The following is a 21,725-nucleotide window of genomic DNA, read 5'->3' on the forward strand; positions in this document are numbered from 1 at the left end:
CTTTTATGACTTTCTGCTCAACCAGTGGCCCTGAACCCAGGGGACATTTGGAATGTTAGGAGACGTTTCTGGGTGTCAGAACTGGTATGGGGGTGTCGCTGCTGGTAGAAACCAGAGATGCTCCAGAACATCTTGGGATACACAGGACTGCCTCCACGGCAAGAATTACCCAGCCAGGGTGCCCAGTTTTAACCCCCTGTCCTGGACCTGGAGAGACTTGGGAGAACCAAGAATGGTCACTCAGGTCATAGGATTACATGTTCTGTGTAGATTCCGATGGTGCTCCAGCAGCTTGAGCCTGTACGTTTAGGAAGAGCCAAGCATGTGAAGGTAGTGTTGCTGTGTCCTGCCTACCTTCCCCTGGAAACGGAGCAATCTGTCACTTTTCCCTCTTCCTTGTACAGGCTTACCCAGACCTATGTCATGATCTTCATTCCAGCTCTTCCTGTAAGTGTCCACGCGGTAAGGGGGTCCCTCCTTGAGGTTCATGAGTAAAAAAGCAGCAGAGATGCCTTGAGCTCAGGGATCTGGTTCAGTTCTGCGATGATGCCCACATGAGGAGTTGGCTCCGTCAAGGAAGTGTAGTTTTCCTCACACTGGGGAAGACACAAACCTTTGTTCCTCAAGAAACACCAGGGTCAAGAGGGCTGCAGAGGCCGGGATCCCTGCTCCTGTAGCAGAAGGGGCCTCTGCTCACCCGCGGGGAGGAGCTCAGACTTTTTCTGTAGACGGTGAATCCTTGCCACCACGGACCCCCAGGGGCCTCGCCTAGAACTTTGAGGCTCTTGCTTGCTAAGCCTGAGGCACGGAACCCACGTGTGTGTTAGTGTTCAGGGGGGCCCTACCTGGTTGGTGAATAAGCACAGCTATTTCATTCAGTTAAACACATGGTCGGATTAGTCTGCTGAGCTGCTGTAACAAAATATCACAGGCTTAGACAACAGAAACCCATTTCTCACAGTCTCGGGGGCTGGCAGGTCCAAGGTCAAGGTGTCGGGGCTGGTTTCCTCCGAGGCCTCTCTCCTTGGCATGGAGGCCCACCCCCAGTGTTGCTTGTCTGCCCAGAAAGGGCACCAGTCCTGCTGGATCAGGGCCCCCCCAGTGGCCTCATTTAAACTTAATTGACTTTGGGCTTCCCTGGTGGCTCAGATGGTAAAGAATCTGCCTCCAGTGTAGATTGGAGGATCAAACCTAGGTTCAATCCCTGGGTTGGGACGATCTCCTGGAGAAGGAAATGGCAAGCCACTCCAATATTCTTGCCTGAAGAATTCCATGGATAGAGGAGCCTGGCAGGCTACAGTCCATGGGGTTGCAAAGAGTCAGAAACGACTAACATTTTCACTTTTAAAGACTTTATCGAATATGGTCACATTGGGCATGAGGGCTTCAGCATATGAACTGGGAGGGGATGTAATTCAGACCTCAGAAGCAGTCATTTGCCCACATAATTGAGATTGTGGTCTTTATTTTTTCCTTTTAAATTGAATATTCTTTACTAAGATTTTTAACATCTTTATTGAATTTGTTACAGTATTGTTTCTGTTTTATGTTTTGGGTTTTTTTTTGGAGGGGGGACCCTGAGACATGTGGGATTGTAGCACTCTGACCAGGGGCCAAGCTGGCACCCCGTACATTGGAAGGTGAAGTCTTAACCACTGGACTACCAGGGAAGTCCCTGAACTGAGTATTCTTGAGTTTATTCCACCAAATAGGACTGCAGCCTAATCTATAGAAGGGGGCACCCATCCAGAGTTTGCACAGGCCTCCTGCAAAGCCCAGTGCCCCCAGGAGAGTCCCAACCAAGCACCCAAGGAAACCACTCTCCCAGCTCCCCCGGGGGTACTTAGATCATGTTCACCCATAAGAGAGATGTCCGGACTTGGGGTTCCCGTCCTGCCCCCGAGCCTCCCGAGAGGGCCCCAGCCTGGGCCTCCTGTGGGAGCGGAGGGCAGGCTGGCCGAGGTCCCAGCTCTCCACTGTGAGGCTGGCTGGGGCGCTGACCTCTGTCCCCTGTTGTCTTGCAGGCGACCTTCCTCTACACATTACAAGTGAAGTACCTGCTCAACCAGGTAACTCGACTCTCCTGTCCTGTGGGGGTGAGCACATCTCTCTTTTCAGGGGTCAGGGAGACCGGGTGGAGAGGCTCGCCTATCCGGAGCCCCTGTGGGGCGTTTCCCCGAGGGGTGCACGCAGGGCTGAGGAGTCAAGGAAAGGATAGGTTGTTACTGGCACTGGAAAAGTCGGATCTGGTTCCCATTTGGAAATATTGTTATTGGTGGGCCGGCAGGGAGGATTCTTGGCCCTGCACCATTGCCTGGCTCCGGAGGGGTTGGGGGCGACCTTTCAGCTCCGGCCACCTGGGGATGTGAAAGCACCCCCTTCCCCACGAAAGTGCCTCATGTCATCAGGACTCTTGGTGGGTGACTAACAGCAGTGGCCAGAGCCTGGCTCTGTAGGTGTGGAGTCATGTGTGGGACTGTCGACTTCCTTCCAGAAGGACCAGATAAATAGGGTGCCAGGTGGTGGTAGGGTACCAGCCCATGAGGGCAGGCTCTCCCGGGCTTGTGTGACAGGGGCAGGATGATGGAGAAGGAAGCTTTTTACCTATTTAACATCCTTAAAGTTAAGGTGTTATCCTCGTAATGGAACAAGGTTTCCACTAGTTCCACATTTTTATTAGTATCAGAATTGTATACTTGAAATGCCTGTAAAGAGGCAGAAACCAGCGTGTGCCCTGGACTCTGGGCTGTCCCCTCATAGTTTGTTACCCTGTTTGAGGGCCTTTGCCCTGTCAGTCCCCCAACAAACGTGGGGCTCCTGAGTGCTTGAGTGAGGAGTGGGCATGAGGACCCCTCCCTGAAGGCCCTGAGGCAGGGGAGACGACCTAGAAGAAGGAGTCCTGAGCCATGGGGTCAGGAAGGGGTCGAGTGGTGGAGGACACATGTTTCCCGAGGTGGGAAGGAGAGGGGGGTGCAATCCAGACTGGGGGGGTGCAGTGGGAGCCTGGACATGGAAGGGGGTTGGCCAGGCTGACTAGATGCAGGAGAGAAGGAAAGGATGGAGCCGCTGCCTATGTGACACGTGAAGGACAGGTTACCGGGGTTACTAAAGGGCGGGGGATGCGGAAAGGTGAGGGGCAGGCTTGTGGGGATGCAGAGGGAGCTGTGCAACAGGCCAGGGCCTGGGGGCCTTAGCCTCAGTCCCTCCTTAGTGCCTCTGCTGTTTTTCCTCTTTTCCCTCAGTGGGATCCCACCCAGGCCCCCTCTGCCAGGTGGTCCCACAGCCTCTACCTGAAATGCACATCGGGTCACCTGCCTCTCCTGCTGAAACAGACCAGGGCTCCTGGTAAACAGAGTGCTTGGCAAGGTCCTGGTCTGGTCTCTGAGCCCGCAGCCATGAGCCTGCAGGATGCAGAGCAGCCAGGGGAGTGCGGGTCTCAGGCACAGAGCAGGGGTGGAGGTGGGGTGGAGATCTGAAGGACGGGTGTGAAGGGACGGCGGAGCAGAGGAGCCGCAAGCAAGCGGCCAGTGTTCGCCTGCCCTGCAGAGTGACCAAGCCCTCCCTCCCCAATTGCTGTGTCCAGAGATGCTGTGGATCCCGTGGGAAATCCAGACTGCTTTTTAAAATTAATTAATGAATGACGGCTGCACTGGGTCTTCATTGCTGCTTGAGGGCTTCCTCTAGTTGTGGGGAGGGGGCCCTAGCACCCAGGCTCAGCAGCTGTGGTGCCCGGGCTCAGTTAACCTGCAGCATGTGGGATCTTCCGAGACCAGGGATTGAACTTGTGTGCCCTGCATTGACAGGTGGGTACTTAACTGGACCACCAGGGGAGTCCTGAGATGTTTGATTTATACTGTGGTTTCAAAGAGCAGAATTTCAAACAGCCTATGATTTTGGGCATGATGCTTTACAAGGAGGTAGCACTTTTTAAAAATTGGGGTATAGTTGATGTACAATATTCTATAAGTTACAGATGTAGAATATAGTGATTCGTAATTTTTAATTCCCATGTATCATTGTTATAACATACTGGCTACATTCCCTGTGTTGTGCAGTATGTCCTTGTAGATTATTTAACGCACACATATTAATAGTGGGTTCTACCTCCTAATTACCTCCTCCTATATTGCCCCCGCTTCCTCTTCCCACTGGTAACCACTGGTTTGGTCTCTGGGCTTGTGAGTCTGTTTTATTTTTAAAATTCCATACATAAGTGAAAAGCATATAGTATTTGTCTTTCTCTGACTTAATTCACTGAGCATAATGCTTTCCACATCCACTGCAAATGGCAAAATGTCATTCTTTTCCATGGCCAAGTCATCGTCCATTGTATATATATGCCACATCTTCTCTCTCTGCTCATCTGAAAGGTGATGTTGTACAGTGAGGTGACCCCTTGCGGTGGGCGGCCCCTTCCAGTCGGGGGAAGCAGTGCTTCCTGCCTTCGTCACAGCCGACTTTCTCCGCGTCCATTTTCTGTCCTGATGCTGCAAGGAGAGACGTCAGCCCCGGTCCCGTGTCGCTTCACTCTCATGCCTTCAGTCAGTCAGAGATGTGGGAGGCCTGGACCTGCTCGGGTCCATCGCCCACCCCAGGGTCATAGCGTCCCCTTAGTTCCCGAACTTCAGCATTGGTCCAGGTGTCCAGGGAAGGTGATGAGCTCACGCTGCTCCTGTGCACGAGCCACCTCTCGTCCTCCCTCTCTGCCGCTTCCCTCTCTCCTGCCGTGTGTCCGTGGCTAGAAAGATGCCCTTCCGGCCGACCCAGAGGAGGGAATGCCCGGTGGACAGGTGCGGCAGGGCGGGGACGCCTGTGGCAGCCGCCCTGCTGGCCATGAGGGCGCCTGTTTGGGTGGCAGTCGCGGTCCCCATGGGTCTCCAGCACGGCCTCTCGTTTCAGGGAATCATCCTGCCCCAGATGGTGACCGGTGTGGCTGCCAACCTGGTCAACGCCCTCGCCAACTACCTGTTCCTCTATCAGATGCATCTTGGGGTTATGTGAGTCCCGGGGAGTCCTGGGTCAGGGAGCGGGGCGGCCTCCTGTGGATTTCCAGGGCGGGGTGGGGTGTCCACGCTGACCCTCCTCCTCGGGCCGCTCTGGACCCTGCGAGGGGATGCTGCTCTGGGAGGAGGTGACCCGGGGCTGCTGTGTCACCAGCAGGGGATGGGGGTCACCCCTCAGCGTGTTCTTTTCTGCCCAGGGGCTCGGCGCTGGCGAACACAGTCTCCCAGTTCACCCTGGCTCTCCTCCTCTTCCTGTACATCCTCGCCAAGAGGCTGCACCAGGACACCTGGGGAGGTAAAGGCCGCCTGTCTCCTGCCTGGACACGACTCCTGTCTCGGCTTGAGCCCCTGCCCGGTGGCCGTTTGTGTCGCAACCGACCGCATCTGTGTCCCACCTGCAGGCTGGTCCTGGGAGTGCCTGCAGGACTGGGGCCCCTTCTTCCGCCTGGCCGTCCCCAGCATGCTGATGCTGTGCATTGAGTGGTGGGCCTACGAGATCGGGAGCTTCCTGAGCGGTCAGTGTGGGGCCGGCCGGTGGTGGCTGGGGGGCAGCCAGGGCCCGTGGGAAGCACGTGGTCACCTGCCCCTCTCCCACAGGTGTCCTTGGCATGGTCGAGCTGGGAGCCCAGTCCATTGCGTATGAGCTGGCCGTCATTGTGTACATGGTGAGCGTACGAGCCTGTCCTGGGGCAGGGCCGTGTGCTTCCCTCCAAAGCGTGCTGAGCCCAGGCGTTCAGCGCGTACAGGCTGTAAAATGACTCCTGAAGGGCACATTTCACCCTGGAGCCTGGGAGGGTCCTTCTGGTATGGCAGGGGGTGTTTCCTGTGAGCTGGAGGGATTTGGGGAGACGGTCCAGAGGACTGGGTTGCTCCCGGTCCTCCGACTCCTAACGCGGTCCCAATCCAAAGGACTCGGTTTGATGGCATGCTTGTCAAACATGCCGACTCCTTTCCTGTTCCATGACACAGATGCGGTGGGGACAGGTGGGGGATAAAGGTGATGGTGCTGCAGGCAGGAAGGGCTGAGCTCCACTCCCACCTGCCTCTGTTGCCTGCGGATACTCGGTGACACTTGTAGGTTAGACCCCCAAGGAATGAAAACAGATGTTTGTACTGAAGTTCCTAGCAGCGCTGTTCACGATTGCCAAGAGATGGCAGTGTCCCAGTGCCCAGGCACGTGCCCGGGGATGGCTGAGTGGACCCCATGCGTGGGCAGGATGTTGTTCAGCTAGAAGAAGGAAAAGGGTGCTGATGCTCTGGAGGAGAACACTGGTCATCAAAGGCTTCCCTTTGACTCTCTTTTACTGAAAGCATCAGCTGGATATTCTGAAGGGCTTTGTCCTCCCCAAGTGTCGTCTTAGAAATGCACCTGGGAGGTGGGAACAGAAGGGCCCGTGGTGTGGGAAGGACCAAGGTACGCACAGGTGTGCGTGTGCGTGTAGGACTAACTGGAGGACTGATTCTCAGCATCACCGTCAGGTCCCCTCCTCATTTCAGGTCCCCACAGGCTTCAGCGTGGCCGCCAGCATCCGGGTGGGGAATGCACTGGGAGCCAGGGACATCGAGCAGGCCAAGACGTCCTCTGCCGTCGCCCTGCTGGTCACAGGTGCCTAGACTCGGGGATGCGCCCACAGCCCCCACGCCCTTCCCTGCAGACCCCCTTTCTCACCGTGTGCTTCTCCTGTCATCCGACCTCCAGGGCTCTTTGCTGTCATCTTTTGTGTCCTGTTGTTAGGCTGCAAGGATGTCGTGGGCTATGTTTTCACCAAGGACCGGTGAGTGTGGAGGTTTTCCTGGGATGTAAATCTGCAGCAGAGATGGTCGGTAGGAGCTGCTTTCACACTGGGCCTCCTGGGTGGTTGCATCTTGGTGGGGAGCCTGAGTCACTTCCAAGATCAGAGACGCAGTTGTTACCTGGCAAGAACGGATAGGATGTAGGAACTAATTTATAATCTAGAAGCCAACTCAGTGGGCATGGGTGGTGGATGTATGTTTCGGAGTACTCACATCTTTTAAAGATGGTAACTCCTTTTGGGTACCACTGCCTCCATCTTCACTGAAGTACTTCCTTCCCAACAACATGAGTCATCTTGGTGGCCCAGAAGCTGCCCAAGTGCCTGGCTGGCAGTAGTCTTGTAATGTGTTTGTCCATCTGAACTGAAGTGGAATTCTCACCCCTGAGCTGTCTCCACACATCACATTATCGATCAATCACTGAAGAATTCTTGCACCAGCAAAGTCCCCCGTGCTCTGCAGATCCCGTTAGGTTGGTTTGATAGCTTTCGTCCACGAGGCCACAGTGCATGCTGACTCGGTAGCTATATTGTGCTGTTACCCCTTCCTTGGGCTTCTTTTTATTTATTTATTTATTTTTGCTGAACCATGTGACATGTGGGATCTTAGTTCCCCAACCTGGGATTGAACCCACGCCCCCTGCATTGGGAGTGCAGAGTCTTAACCACTGGACCACCAGGGAAGTCCGTAACCTGGGATTCGTCAGCAGTTACAAAATGCAGAATTGACTTGTCCCTCCTAGATTCACAAAGCAGGTGGTGTGGACGGAACTGACCCTCAGACTATGCCTCAGGAATCTGTCTTTTGACTTCTGGTGGTGGGCTGTCACCTTTCAGCCTTTGCCGTTTTGCTGTGAAATGTTTGAATATCCCTCACATCAGAGTGAGTCAGATGTAGCCAGAGATCATGCTCAGCTTCTCCACTTGATCAGAAGTCTGTCTTGCAGGATGGCTTCAGCAGAACCTGGTAGGAAGTTTGATTCTCAGTCTGTGCACTTTTGGAAAATCAAATAGAGCAGGGAATAGAGTGAAAAACAAGAGTCCCACCAATGGGATTTTTTATGGAATTAGGAGACATAGAAAACTCACAAAATCAAATTATTTGTGACGTGGCCAAGCTCAGCTGAAACTGGCAGAACTAATGACACATTCTGAGGATGACACAGATGCCTGGCCCAAATAAAGGGCAGAAAGGCAGTGTGCACCTCTATGCAGTCAGACACGGGCAAATGACTGAAAACCATAGTTCTCTTAAAGTGGAAGAGACTAGTTTGCACAACTTTTGCAAGTACATTTAAAATCTGGGGAAATAACTTCTCAAAACTTATGCTACCAACAAAGACCTACTGTATAGCACAGAATTATACTCAATATTTTGTAATAACCTATAAGGGAAAATAATCTGAAAAAGTATATACACATGTATCTGTATAACTGAATCCCTGTGCTAACGCCTAAAACTAACACATTGTAAATCAACTTTGCTTCAATACAAATTACAAAAAATTTTTAATTAAAAAATTATTCTAGAAAACAGGTCTAAATAGATCAATTTGTTTAGATGAAATAAGAAATAGTTATTTTTAAAGTACCAGGGGAATTCCCTGGTAGTCCAGTGGCTAAGACTCCAAGCTCCCAATGCAGGGGGCCTGAGTTCTATCCCTGGTCAGGGAACTAGATCTCACATGCTGTGACTAAGAGATCCTGAATGCCACAACTAAGACCCAGTGCAGCCAAATAAATAAAATATATACATACATATTAAAAAACACCAACTCCAGCGACTTCCCTGGTGGTCCAGTGGTTAAGACTGTGCTTCCACTGAAAGGCTCCCGGGTTCAGTCCCTGGTTGGGGAACTAGAGCCCACACGCCTCGCAGTACGGCCAAAAATGAAAATAAAAGCACCAGCTCCGGAGGGTTTCAAAGGAGAATTCTGTGAAATCTTTAAGACGTAGATATGCTGCCTTAACTGTTCCAGAAAAAAGAAGATTTCCTCATTCTGTTTAGGAAGCAAGTATGTTGGTACCGAAGCTGACGAAGTATTCACATAAAAAAAGAAAGCAATCCATGGGCCAATCTTCCTAATTAATGTCGATTTTAAAATCCAAAATAAAATATGAGTAGATAGGATTCAGCAGCATAATAATATATCCTGATGGAATGTGAATATAGGGGCTTCCCTAGTGGCTCAGTGGTGGAAAGTCCATCTGCCACATCAGGAGACACAAGTTTGATCCCTGGTCCGGGAAGATCCCACTTGCCGTGGAGCAAGTAAGCCCATGCACCACGATTACTGAGCCTGTGCTCTGGAGCCCAGGAGCCACGACTACCAGCCCACGAGACCTAGAGCCCGTGCTCTGCAACAGAAGCCACTGCAATGAGAAGCTCCCCCATTGTAAGGAAGGGTAGCCCCTGCTCACCACAACTAGAGAAAAGCCCACACAGCAACGAAGACACAGCACAGCCAAAAATAAATAAATAAGATTTTTTAAAAGTGAATGTAATACACGAGGCAGAAAAGTCAAGGTACAGAACACCATGAAGAGAATGTCAGAACATGAAATCATACATCAGGTCCAGAAGGGGAAAGAAGAACATATATTTGTGCTTGCTTTTATTTTCATGAGCACTGGACAAAGACAGTGCCCAGAACTGTTCCTTGGTTTGGGGGCAGGTCACGGGAGGAGTGGGGAAGGAATGGAAATAAGATTTTCCTCCATATGCTTTTCATGTTGTTTAATTTCTCTTAACCATTGGCATATGTTACCTATTCAAAAGCAAAATAACATTTGAATAAAAGAACTGTACTTCTGTCCTTGTTTGGCAGGGAGGGGTGACCATCCTGTTCTGTGCTGGATGTCTTAATTATTTATTCATTCAACCAACATTTACTGCCAGACAGCATTGTATGTTTCTTCGTTAACCACTTGAAGGAATTGGGAATACTCGGCCATTCCGGCCCCTGGCAGTGTCTTTCTGTCTCTAGCTGTAGAGGTGAGGGTCAAGGCCAGCTCTGTAAACTCTATCTGTGGCCTTTAGAACTTGCCAGCCTGGTTCCCTGGAGGGAGGCTGACCCTGATCCTGTTGTGCATCTCTCAGATACTTGGAGGGGACATGCGTGGAATTGTGTGAAAAGAAGGATGGCTCTATAACCCCCATTTTATTTTGGGGGGGTGCAGGAGAGGAGTACAGAATCATTTGATTGACTTTCATTTTAATTTTATTGGGAGTCTAGTTGATTTGTAGTGTTGTGTTAAATTTCAGGTGTACAGCTAAGTGAATCAGCTACATGTATACATTATATGTATTCTTTTTTAGTGAAATCATTTGGCTGAACTGTTTATGTTGACCACAGGGACTATATGTTTTCTAAAAGTCTTGAGATACTGCATACAGTAGTTTCCACTGCAGACCAAAACAAGGTAGGACTGTCCCTGAAAAGGTTGTTGGCAGGACACCTGAGCCTGTTGGCTCCAAACGGACGCGGAGCCCTGCCTGGCGGTCAGAATACGGTCACCAGGAACCACACTGCCCTCCTCTCTGCCCAGGTCCGCCTCCCAGTCATGCTCTGCTTTGCTCTCCTGACAGAGAGATCGTCTCGCTGGTGGCCCAGGTGGTCCCGATTTACGCGGTTTCGCATCTCTTCGAAGGGCTGGCTGTGAGTACTGAGCGGTGGTACCACCTCAGCCGCCTTTACGATCCACGAGTTTCTGCTGACGATGGTAGATTCTAACGGAGAGAGCGGCCGGGGAGGTGGGATATTCCTCTCATGTCCACTTCATGAGGCCCTGGACTTGAGGCTGAGTCCCCAGAGGTGGGGGGTGCTGGGGTGGGCGTCGTGGGGGCAGCATGAGCCGTGTTCACACGACTGGTGTCTGCCCGCAGTGCACCTGTGGAGGCATCCTGCGCGGCACCGGGAACCAGAAGGCGGGCGCCATCATCAACGCTGTCGGGTACTACGTGCTCGGTCTTCCCATCGGGATCTCCCTCATGTTTGCTGCTGGGCTTGGACTGCTGGGTAAGCCTCCCCCAGAGCAGGAAGAGCCGGGATCACGGCCTGGGAGGTGGCTGTCAGAGCGTGGAGACAGATTTTGAGACGCGGCTTTAAAAGAACAGAGAAACGGGTGACTGCCCAGCTTTGATTTCTAAAATAATACTTGGGTGTACATCAGTGTTAATACGTGATTACATTAAAACCTGAGCATACTAGCTGGGTGCAGTGGAGACAGTGCTCATCTGTATCCCTCAGCTCTTGGCCAGCTCAGAGGCGGAGGCGTCATCTGATACGGAGACTCAGCTTTCAGATCAATGTGTCTCGTATGTTGCACATTTTTCTCGTTCAATAATATTTTAATGAAAAATATGGGAGATGTCCAAAGAATGGAGTTGCCAAGGCAAACGTCATTGGTGTGGAAAATTATTTATTCTGAGTTTCTGGCCTTATTCATATTTTTGAAAGTCATTTTAAATCTTATTTTCTGGTAGTTTGTGAGATCTTAGTTTCCCGACCAGGGATTGCACCTGGGTTCTTGGCAGTGAAAGTGCCAAGTGCTAATCACTGGACCTCCAGAGAATTCCTGGCATTATTCATATTTTGGGGTTTGCCAGTGACATAGCTAAGGAAAATATTAATATTATAGGAATTCCCTTTAAGTATAGATCTATGTCCCAAGAGCTGTACTAGGCCAGCTCTGCCGTTTAACAAAAGCTGACCTACAGAGTGTACAGCATAGAGAGAGGTAAGGATCACCTTAAAAAAATGTTAGGGTGCAAACTTGCAGTTGGAAAATAAGTCCTGGGGGTGTGGGGGTGTGATCTACAGCATGGTGACAGTCGGTCCATCACTCTCTTGTCCAACTCTCTGCAGCCCCATGGACTGCAGCCCACCAGGCTCCTCTGTCCATGGGATTTCCCAGGCAAGAGTACTGGGTGGGTTGCTATTTCCTCCTCCAGGGGATCTTCCCAACCCAGGGATTGAACCTGCGTCTCCTGCTTTGCTGGTGGATTCTTTACCACTGTGCCACCTGGGAAGCCTGTAGTTAATAATACCATACTGTATATTTGAAAATTGCTGAGAGTAGATCTTAAAAGTTCTCATCATAAGCAAAAAAATTTGTGTAGCTATGTGAGGTGATGGGTGTTAACTGAATTTATGGAGGTGGTCATTTCATAATACATACGGATATTGAATCATGATGTTATACACTGGAAATAATATAATGTTATATATTGATTCATATATAAAAGACGTTGGGGGGAACTTCCCTGGGGGTCCAGTGGATAGGACTCCTTGCTCCCAATGCAGGGGGCCTGGGTTTGATTTCTGGTTGGGGAACTAGATCCCACATGCTGCAATTAAGACCCAGTGTAGCCAAATAAATAAAAATTAATAAAATTAAAAAAAAATCTGGGGACTCTGAGGAAGTGAGGGCTCTGTGAGAAGACAGTGGACACTCCCTGTACCAACTGGTGTTGAAACTCGTATCCCTTCTGGCAGGACGTGCTGTCCACCTACACCAGGAGCCCTGAGAAGTGTCAGGAGCTACAGGTTCTCATGGGCAAGGCCAGAAAATCACAATGGCCATCCTAAATACCTGAGGCTTTCCCAACATTGATTTTTTGGGTCCTGCCCAGGGAATCCTGATAACCATCCCGTTTCAGCATTCCTCCTTGAGTCAAACAGGAATCTTTTCAATAGTATAGTGAAATCCTTGGAAATTTAACTCCTAGCTTTCAAAATACAGCTGGAGGTAGCTGGTTATGGGCTTCCCAGGTAATGTTAGTGGTAAAGAACCCACCTGCCAATGCAGGAGATGCAAGAGAGATGAGTTCAATCCCTGGGTCAGGAAGATCCCCTCGAGGAGGGCATGGCAACCCACTCCAGTATTCTTGCCTGAAGAATCCCATGGACAGAGGAGCCTGGTGGGCTAGAGTCCATGGAGTCACATAGTCAGAAGCGACTTAGCATGCACACACACACGTAGGTGGTTATCTAATGTTTAAGATGGGCGGAGGAGCTTGTGGTTTCTGTGGAATGGGAATTTTCAGAAGAGGAAGGCTTTGCTTTCACTGGGTCCACTGTAGGAGTGACAGGTTGACTGTTCTAAAGATCAGGCTGATCACACCTGTAAAGTACCATATGGGCTGATGGGTACCAAGGAACAGAGTTGAAAAATGTGCATGAGATCTGGCCACCCAAGCCTTAAAGCATGAGTCCCATCCAGCCCCCATCACCTTACCCAGATCTAGCTGGCTACATGGCAGGGGCAGGGGAGGGAGCCACGGTGGGACAAAGGGGAGGCCCAGAAGTGGGGCATCCTGTGTGCCTGGTCAGGGGGCACGTTTGCTTTTCTCTGGGTGGTCTTAAGTGGGAAACCGGGACAGAAATTAGGGAGGCTGTCAGTTACAGGTCAAAGCTTGGACATTTTGCATCAGTTATTGCATAAATTATTTAGCTTATCCCTAAAGAATGATCTGGCCTCTCAGGAGTCTGACGTGAAGCAGACTGGCTTCTCGGCTGTCAGTTACAGGTAAGGGATTGGCTTCCTAGACAGCTTGCTTTAGATTGTGGGTCAGAGGTCTATTTTTGTGTAAGACCTGAGAACTGAGACTACTGTCAGCTTGGATATTCAGTCTCTCACAGTTTGGAGTTTCTGACTCTGCTGTGGGTTCACTCTTGGGCAGAACCCTCGTCACTCAGGTCCCCCTCTGGGTCCTGTGTGAGTGTCTGGGGCAGGGTTTTTGGGTGAAAGTGTGGAGTCTTAGCACCTGAACTGCCAGGGAATTCCCAACGTCTGCGTTTGTAGAGTGGCAGAGTTTGTAGAGTCTGCTTGGTTGAGGAAGATGGTACAAGGTATTGGGAGTCTGGAGGTGCTGTTAGAAAGCAGTTTGTCCTGGAATATTCACTTTTCCTAATAGCCAAGCATTATGGTCGCAAAGGCCAAAAACACCTCCAGATATTTGTTCTGAGATCCACAAATCCAGGAGTGGCCTCAGGGTTCTGGACTCCCTGGAACCTCCTGGAAACCAAGAGTGAGCAGGGTGGAGGTTTCTGGCTCACTATGGACCCCTCCTTTGCTGTAAAAACAGATTCTCAGAAATGATTTAGGAGAAACACGCTCCCCAGGGCAGCTGGCTTTCCACCGAGTTAACTTCTGTTAATTATCCCCACCTCCAGGTCTGTGGTCAGGAATCACCATCTGTACCATCTCTCAGGCTGCGTGTTTCCTCGGCTTCATTGCCCGGCTAAACTGGAAAAAAGCCTGCCAGCAGGTAACTATGGACGCTGCTGTCCTGCCCTGGAAAACACACAGAACCAGTTTTGCCTTTCTTTGCCTTATTTTGGAAGGTTTATAATAATTATTATTATTATAAATGCTACCTTTTTTATCATTGTTTTATTGACATGTAATTGATTTACAATGTCATGTGAGTTTCAGGTGTACAGCACAGTGACTCATTTATACACACACAGATAGATATATATATATACTTTAAATCTTAAAAATATTTTTATTTTTTGGCCGAACCACGTGGCGTGTGGGATCTTAGTTCCCTGACCAGGGATTGAACCCATACCCTGTGCAGTGGAAGTGCAACATCCTAACCATGACCGCCAAGGAAGACCCTTTTCTTTTTCAGATTCTTTTCCCTAATACAAAATATTGAGTATATATCATTGCTGTTTTAACTGGGCTTATTAACTCAGGTGTGAAGGACATCTGTTCCCCTTTGTTTATTCATTCAGTAGAAGAACAGAAGGTCTTTTCCTCCCTGGGTCCTATGTTAGACTTCTGCCTTGCTCCTGAACAGCCCATTTCAGGACAAGATTTAGAAGTGGAGAGAAAGGTGGGGTGCCAGCAACTATATCCTGTTTGCCTGGCTGCAGTTCACGGGGTTGCAAAGTCAGACATGACTTGCCCACCGAACAACAAAGTTTCATTAAGATACCCGTGGGCATCTTTCTTTATGAACTTTCTAGGGTCAGGGCAGCGTGTTAAGTAGGTGACAGAGAAAATGAATAAAGGAAGAGGAAGGAAGAATCCTACAGTTGGTCCCCGACTTTCCTCGTCTTTTTTCCAGCCAACCTTTCCCATGCACTGGCCTCGCGTCAATCATTAGAAAAGAGGATTCCATGCTTGTTAACTGGAGAGGCTCCTGTGTTACCTGTCAGTGAGAGAAAATGGCTGGGTTTTTCCTCAGCAAGGGTACGGCCAGGTGTGTGGCTGCACTGTGATGGAGCCTATGGACTGACGCGTTCCCTCTCCTAGGCTCAGGAACATGCCAATCTGAAGCAAAGAATGGCTGGGAACGGGATGGCCACGCTCCCTCAAGACCCACTTTGCCCAGGTATGATACATCTGCCCCTGCTCTTGGAAAGGCCCCTCTAGGTGTTCACAACTAGATTTGCTGTGCTGAGCTCCCATTTAAATAGGGAAATAATGCCTCCAAAACAAACGATAGGGAGCATCCAGCTTCAGGTAAACAGCTGAAGTTTGTTTGCTTTAATTGTTGACTCACATGCTGCCATAGATGATTAAGAGTTGCAGGTGATCAATTCAGTACAGGTGCAAGCATTTAGGGTGTTTTCCTTACTGTTCCTCTTCTGAAGTACCATGAGACTAAACTTAGGTCTGGGTCACTATCCTGCCTGGTTTTAAGAGGGTCCTCTAACGGGAAGGCTTGCATCTCCCCCGCCAACGTGCTGTCACGCTCTTGAATCACCTCTTAGGTCATCCTTTCCTCCACTGACCTTATTTTCTTTCTGAGATGCTAATTTGGTAGTGCTGGCCCCCTTGAACATTTCCCCTAAGCCTGTTAAACTAGGGCTTCCCTGGTGGCTCAGTGGTAAAGAATCCACCTGCTGGTGCAGGAGACGCAGGTTTGATCCCTGGGTTGGGAAGATCCCTTGGAGGCAGAAATGGCAACCCACTCCAGTATTCTTGCCTGGAAAATCCCATGGACAGAGGAGCCTGGCAGGCTACAGTCCATAGGGTTGCAAAGAGCCAGACACGACTTAGCAGCTAAACAACAAAACTGTTAACCTAAAGTGCTACCTTACTTGGCTTTGTATGCAATAGGGTAGAGCCCATGCTGACCCCACCAGGATCTAGTCAGTGTCTGTGGGTTCATGGACAACACCTGAGTCAGGATTTTCTTTATTCTTCATGGTCAGGAAGCAACTGCTTCCTGAATTATCATTCTCCCAGCAGGTACTGCATACGTGCTTTTCCTTTTATACAGATGAAAAATATCCTTTTAAGGTGCTGAGTTCATTTTCCCCTCCAGTGGGCCCTGAAAACCGTGGAGGAATGTTGATAAGAGATGTTGGACAGAAAGAGGAGACTCAGTCGGATCAGCAGATGCGCCAAGAAGAGTGTCTCGAAGTCCATCCCAGGGCCGCGTGGAGGTTGTCTGGGAGACAGCTGGTACTGCGGCGGGGGCTCCTGCTCCTGGCGGTCCTTGTCATCTTACTGGTGGGGATTTTAGTGAAAGTCTATGTCAGAGTTCCGTGATATGGCAAGAGAGAGAGAAAGTCAGGCCAAGGGATGCTTCTGAGCTTAAACGAACAGAAATTCATTGGCCCAAATGTTACTAAGCTGTGCTCATGGATGTCAAGAACTGAGAGTTCCAAGATACATTTCTGATGAAGAAAACGAACGAAGGTAAAAAGTATGTGCAAGTCCAAGACAACATTTGGGAGATTACATCCACCATCCTTTCCACTAAGGACCACTGTGTACTGGCTGCATCATGTAGGGCTTTGATGTTTCTTCTGCTTGCTGTTTTTTTAAGCCACAAACCCATATACTGAGCACTTAAAGATTCTTACTATTTGAATTATTTAAAATATATTTTACAATATATCTTCCTCATGCCTTAGATTATTATTCAGCGGGAAACGATATTTGTTAATATTCCTTTGGACTCCAGATCTCAGGTACCAAAGGGTGGTGGATGTGCTTAAGAAAATAATAGGGGAGAAGACAGATTACCAAGAAGAAAGGAGTCAGGTGGCATCAGTTAGCTTGCCTTGTATTCAGGGCCTGTCTGATCATTGGTTTGGACCAATATGTTGCGGCGGGGGTGGGGGGAGGCGGCAGGGAGGGAAATGAAGGGCCTGTACTGTTTTTTAATTTATTTATTAGCTGTGCTGGGTCTTCGTTGCCGCTCAGGCTTAGCTGCAGTGAACGGGGGCTACTCTAGTTGCGGGGCTACTCCTATCGCGGCAGTTTCTCTTGTGGAGCACTGGCTCTAGGGCACACAGACTTCAGTAGTTGAGGTACTTGGGGTTAGTTGCCCCAAGGTATGTGGGATCCTCTCAGACCAGGGATTGAACCCGTGTCCCCTGCATTGGCAGGTATGTTCTTAACCACTGGACCACCAGGGTTGTCCGAGCACTTGGTTTTTCTAAAATGGTGGACAACCGACAGAAATACAGAGTTCAAAGAGCTAATTCAGGCAAACTGGAGGGAGAAATCAGACCTTTTCCTATGTTGACAGAAAGAAGGGCTGAAAAAGCTAAAAAGCAGCAAAAATGAAGAGTGTTCTAGGAGAGGGGAACGTTACATCCCAGGAGGGCTTCCTTTGTGGCTCAGACAGTAAAGACTGTGCCCGAAATGCAGGAGACCTGGGTTCAATTCCTTGGAGAAGGAAATGGCAATCCACTCCAGTATTCTTGCCTAAAGAATTCCATGGACAGAGGAGCGTGGCGGGCTACAGCCCATGGGGTCTCAAAGAGTTGGACAGGACTACGTGACTATACTACATCCTGGACAGGCCCTATTCATCTTGTTTGGGTGGTTCTCATCTTAGAAAAGGCACAGGCTTTTATTGGCTGGCTTCTCTTGTAGCTCAGTCGGTAAAGAATCTGCCTGCATTGCAGGAAACCTGGGTTCGATCCCTGGGTCGGGAAGATTGTCTGGAGAAGGAAATGGCAACCCACTCCAGTACTCTTGCCTGGAAAATCTCATGGACAGAAGAGTCTGGTGGGCTGCAGTCCATGGGGTAGCAAAAAGTCAGGGATGACTGGGCAACTAACACTTACTTGCGTATATCCAGAAGATTCCGGGTGGACCCATCTCAAAAAGATGAGATTCTAATGAACATGCCCTTCTCCTCGACTTTGGGGATCGTTGGGAAAGTCTTGGAGTCATGAAAACCCCATTACTCCTAACTCTTAGCGGGCAGGAGGACAGACAGAGGCCTTGGATTAGGGGGTGAAGCTTGGATGCAGCCTGGGGTTGGGGTGGGGGAAGGAGTGCTGTCAGCCAAGCAAGCGTCAGGACCTACTAAGTTCGCTGCCCGCAGGGTGGGGACCAACAACCAGACCTGGCCTTTGCTGGGAAAGACCAGGTAACCAGGAAAGGAGAAAAGTGAGCGCCTCTTGAGTGAAGACACCACGGGGCAGGTTTTCAGTGTGTGTTGGTGTGGGGTGGAGGAGTTCTCTTATTAAGGCCCTCATTCCTCTTGGGTCAGTAAGTGGAAGGCCATCTTCCAGAGGAAGGCTGCACCCAAGGGGGCCCTCGCAATGGGGCCCCAGCGATGTCCCCGTCCCGGTTTGTCGTGCCCTCTCCACTCCGCACCCTAGCCGCCTGAGGTTTCTCACGGGCCGCCAAGTCCAACGAGCTGCAAACTGCTGGCACCTGGGGAGGGCAAGCCCAGGAGAAAATGCTTTGACTCGGTGCCCGGCGGGGGAATGCTGACTCCAGGCCTCCCCTCTTCCAGTACTTTTCCCATGCGCCCCCACGAAGGCCACCCCTCCACCAAGCCCAGGGGGTCATGGAACTGCGAGGGGTCCCCCCGCCCCAGTCGGCAGGGGTGGGGGGGGTGGGGCGGTGGGAAGTGGAGCCCCCTCCTCACCCGACCCCCTGCCCCGCCTCCCACGTGCTTCCTGGGCTAACGAAGTCGCCTGAGCTCAGGCTCCTCTGGCGCCAGCATGGTCACCCCTGCCCCCTCTGCCACCCAGACCCCTGCGGCCCCCCGCTGGCACGAATGCCTGCAGGCCCTGCAAGGACCTCTGCCGCCCGACTTGGGGTCCAGACGGCGGGGCTGGCGGTGCTCCCGGCCCCTGGTGAGTGTGCAGCCCGCCCCCACCCCTGCGGTTCCCCTCTTGGCGCTCACCCTGTGTCCCCCGCTATCCCTTATTCCGCGGTCACACGTGGTCCTTCATCCCATGGGCCCTCCCCGCGGACCCCTTGTCCCCCGCGGCACTCCCATGTCCTCCCGCCCCCGTTGTCCGGCCCGTGGACAGTGTCCGGCTCCGTCTGGGCCCGGGGGCCGGTGTAACGCGCTGCCTCCGCCCTCGCCCACCAGTTCCCCGAGCCGCACAGCGAGCGCGGTGTTCTGCGGATACCTGGGCAAGGTCGAGCTGTCTCGGTAGGTTTTTACATTCCTTTCATTAGGACTGAGAAGAAGGAAAAACCTGGAATTTAAATGGTCTTGTCTGGCACTTGCACCTTTATGGGGTCAGAGCTTGCCCCAAGGGTTCCCTTATCTTCAGATTTGGAAAGAGATCCTATGGACTACGTAGGAAAGGTGTTTTCCTTACTCTCAAACCAGCCCTAGGGGAAGGTGAAAGTGAAGTCGCTCAGTCGTGTCCCACTCTTTGTGACCCCAGGGACTGTAGCCCACCAGGCTCCTCAGTCCATGGAATTTTCCAGGCAAGAGTCCTGGAGTGGGTTGCCAAGAGGCCCCACCTCTAATTACACAAGAAATTTGTAGCCATGAGACAACTCTGCAGGTAGAACATGAAAAACTGCATTTCCCCCTTTATTATGAAGTTAAACTAGGTAACTTATCTACATCTAGACTGGCTGCCATTAGTTAGAATTAGTTCACTGAGTTCAGTCACTCAGTCGTGTGGGACTCTTTGAGACCCCATGAACCACAGCATGCCAGGCCTCCCTGTCTATCACCAACTCCCAGAGTTTACCCAAACTCATGTGCATTGAGTCGGTGAAGCCATCCAACCATCTCATCCTCTGTTGTCCCTATTTCAGCCTCATAGTAAAGTGTCTCCCATCCGCCATGGATTGAAATTATACCTTCTTTGAAGACCTGCATTTTGGAGAGTTCCCTGGTGGTCCAGTGATTAGGACTCTGCCCTTTCACTACAGAGAGCATGGGTTCAATCCCTGGTTGGGGAACTAAAATCTCACAAGCAAATGGCATGGCCAAAACCAAGAAACCACCATGACATCCCTGCTTTTTTGTTGGTGAAGTGGACAGCTGCCTGTCTCCTGCATTTCATCAAGGCCTTCAAAGGTGAGAAACTCCTGCTGGTGATGGCAGGTGGTCTTTCCCAGTCTCAGAAAATGTCCCTTCTGTCCCCACCTAGATGGATGTACAGCCCTAAATCATGACGACCTTGGCACATGGACTCAGACGTCTTATTTTCACGTCTGTTATTGTGAACCCATTTGGTGGGTTGCCTTTTCATTTTTTTGATGGTTTCCTTTGGTGTGCAGAAGCTTTTAGTCTTATGGAGTCTTGGTTACTTTTACTTGGTGCCTTTGATTTTGATGTCAGATCCCAAACAACTTACTGCCCAAGTTTTCTTCCAGTTTTATGGTTTCAGCTCTTGCACCCATTTTAAGTTAACTGTGTGTGTGGTGCGACATAGGGGTCCAGTTTCATTCTTTTGCACGTGGACTCCCCTTTCCCAGCGTCCATTTTTGGACAGTCCATCCAGTACACCATCCTATACTTTTCCTCGTTGATGATCTCTGGGTGGCCTCTTCTATGTTCACTGACACCCTCAGGACCCAAGTGCCTGTCTCCTTGGCTGTGTTGGTTTACCTCTCTCCATTTCACCGGCTTCCAGAACCCCCGAATCCAGTTTGGGTCCCCCACCCTGCACATTCCCAGCCCTCCACTTGCACCCACAGTAGAAGCTTTGAACTTTACACCTCCACTCACCTCCTTTTATCCCTGGAGCCGTCTAGTCCTCATACCTGTGTCTCCTGGCCTCTGCCCTCATGGGGTCTTCTGTGCCCTGATCTCTTCACCCTTCTTTCCTCTGCAGCCCCCTGCTTGATCCCCTCCCAGAACCCAGGGCCAGTCAGTGCCTGACCACCCCTTCTTCCTCTTCCTTAAGAACTGCCACCTGGACCATCACTCTCCTCTGGAGACCAGCCTGCCACCCGGGCACAGAACCGTCCTCTCTCCTCCAGCCCCTTCGCTTTAACTAGTCCTGCTGAATTATGATAAAGGTCTCCAGGTCTCATTTTCTGTAAAAACTTGTCTCTTGTCCACTCCTCTCTAGCCTCTGTCCTCTTACATCCCTTGCCAGAGAGTCTGCACTAGGTCTCAGTAATGCAATAGATACAAACCTAAAATTATACAGATAGGCCTGAGAAGAGCATGTGGGAAGCAGGTATGTTGCAAAGGCAGGCGTTTCTGTGGACACAGTCTCAGATAAGGGGTTTCTGTGTGAGTGGCAAGATAGCGAATTGCTAGGGAGAGAGTAGGCTCATTTTGAGAAAAATATTTATGAAAGCCAGACACAGTTAACATTTTTTCTTTTTTTACCTTGTGAGAAAATTCTGAATATATTATGATAGGATTTACAAAAGTATTTGGTTTTAAGAGAACATTTCTATATACCCACCTTGTTCCACAAAGCATTTGAGTTGGTTTATAAAAATACTTCCAAAAAAGGTTCACGTGTGACTTTTTATTCAATATAAAACTCTTTGAGAGATTGACATGCTTCATCTTTCTCTCTTCCTGGAAGGCAGAGGTGTCTCGGAGCTTTTGTCCCGACACTGTGAACCTCCCACCCACCACATTGGGAGTGTGGCGTCTTAGCCACTGGACCACCAGGGAAGTCTTCAAGTGTGAACTTTAAAATGGTTATGATGTTAAAACAATACACCACATAGTCATGACTGGAGTAAGAAGCGGAGAAATGGCTAACATGGTGAG

At 50.4% G+C, this 21,725-nt stretch overlaps 1 protein-coding gene and 1 long non-coding RNA gene across 9 annotated transcripts in view; one reads left to right on the forward strand and one right to left on the reverse strand.

Moving 5' to 3' along the window:
• Nucleotides 1–16,668, forward strand: part of SLC47A1 (solute carrier family 47 member 1) — a 30,511-nt gene extending 13,843 nt beyond the window's left edge. For 4 of the 6 annotated variants that reach the window (XM_025280487.3, XM_044939174.2, XM_044939173.2 and 1 more), the window contains exons 5-17: nt 405–447; nt 2,025–2,069; nt 4,900–4,997; nt 5,201–5,298; nt 5,405–5,518; nt 5,601–5,668; nt 6,501–6,609; nt 6,703–6,778; nt 10,386–10,455; nt 10,683–10,815; nt 13,975–14,069; nt 15,068–15,146; nt 16,041–16,668. In XM_025280487.3, the coding sequence (XP_025136272.3) occupies nt 405–447; nt 2,025–2,069; nt 4,900–4,997; nt 5,201–5,298; nt 5,405–5,518; nt 5,601–5,668; nt 6,501–6,609; nt 6,703–6,778; nt 10,386–10,455; nt 10,683–10,815; nt 13,975–14,069; nt 15,068–15,146; nt 16,041–16,312 (1,300 nt within the window). In that variant the 3' untranslated portion in view covers nt 16,313–16,668. Of the gene's footprint in view, nt 1–404; nt 448–2,024; nt 2,070–4,899; nt 4,998–5,200; nt 5,299–5,404; nt 5,519–5,600; nt 5,669–6,500; nt 6,610–6,702; nt 6,779–10,385; nt 10,456–10,682; nt 10,816–13,974; nt 14,070–14,879; nt 15,013–15,067; nt 15,147–16,040 lie in introns of those variants that run through there. The other 2 variants (XM_025280488.3, XM_044939175.2) reach the window with 2 other exon arrangements.
• Nucleotides 9,269–21,725, reverse strand: part of LOC123332631 — a 53,202-nt gene continuing 40,745 nt past the window's right edge. Inside the window, exons 3-5 of one of the 3 annotated variants that reach the window (XR_006549542.2) lie at nt 14,964–18,442; nt 13,969–14,095; nt 9,269–10,899 (exon numbers count right to left, since the gene is read on the reverse strand). This is a non-coding gene — a long non-coding RNA (uncharacterized LOC123332631). The remainder of the gene's footprint in view (nt 10,900–13,968; nt 14,096–14,963; nt 18,443–21,725) is intronic. The other 2 variants (XR_006549544.2, XR_006549543.2) reach the window with 2 other exon arrangements.

This window comes from Bubalus bubalis, chromosome 3 (genome assembly GCF_019923935.1).
Source record: "Bubalus bubalis isolate 160015118507 breed Murrah chromosome 3, NDDB_SH_1, whole genome shotgun sequence".
In the NCBI taxonomy this organism is placed as follows: Eukaryota; Metazoa; Chordata; class Mammalia; order Artiodactyla; family Bovidae; genus Bubalus; species Bubalus bubalis.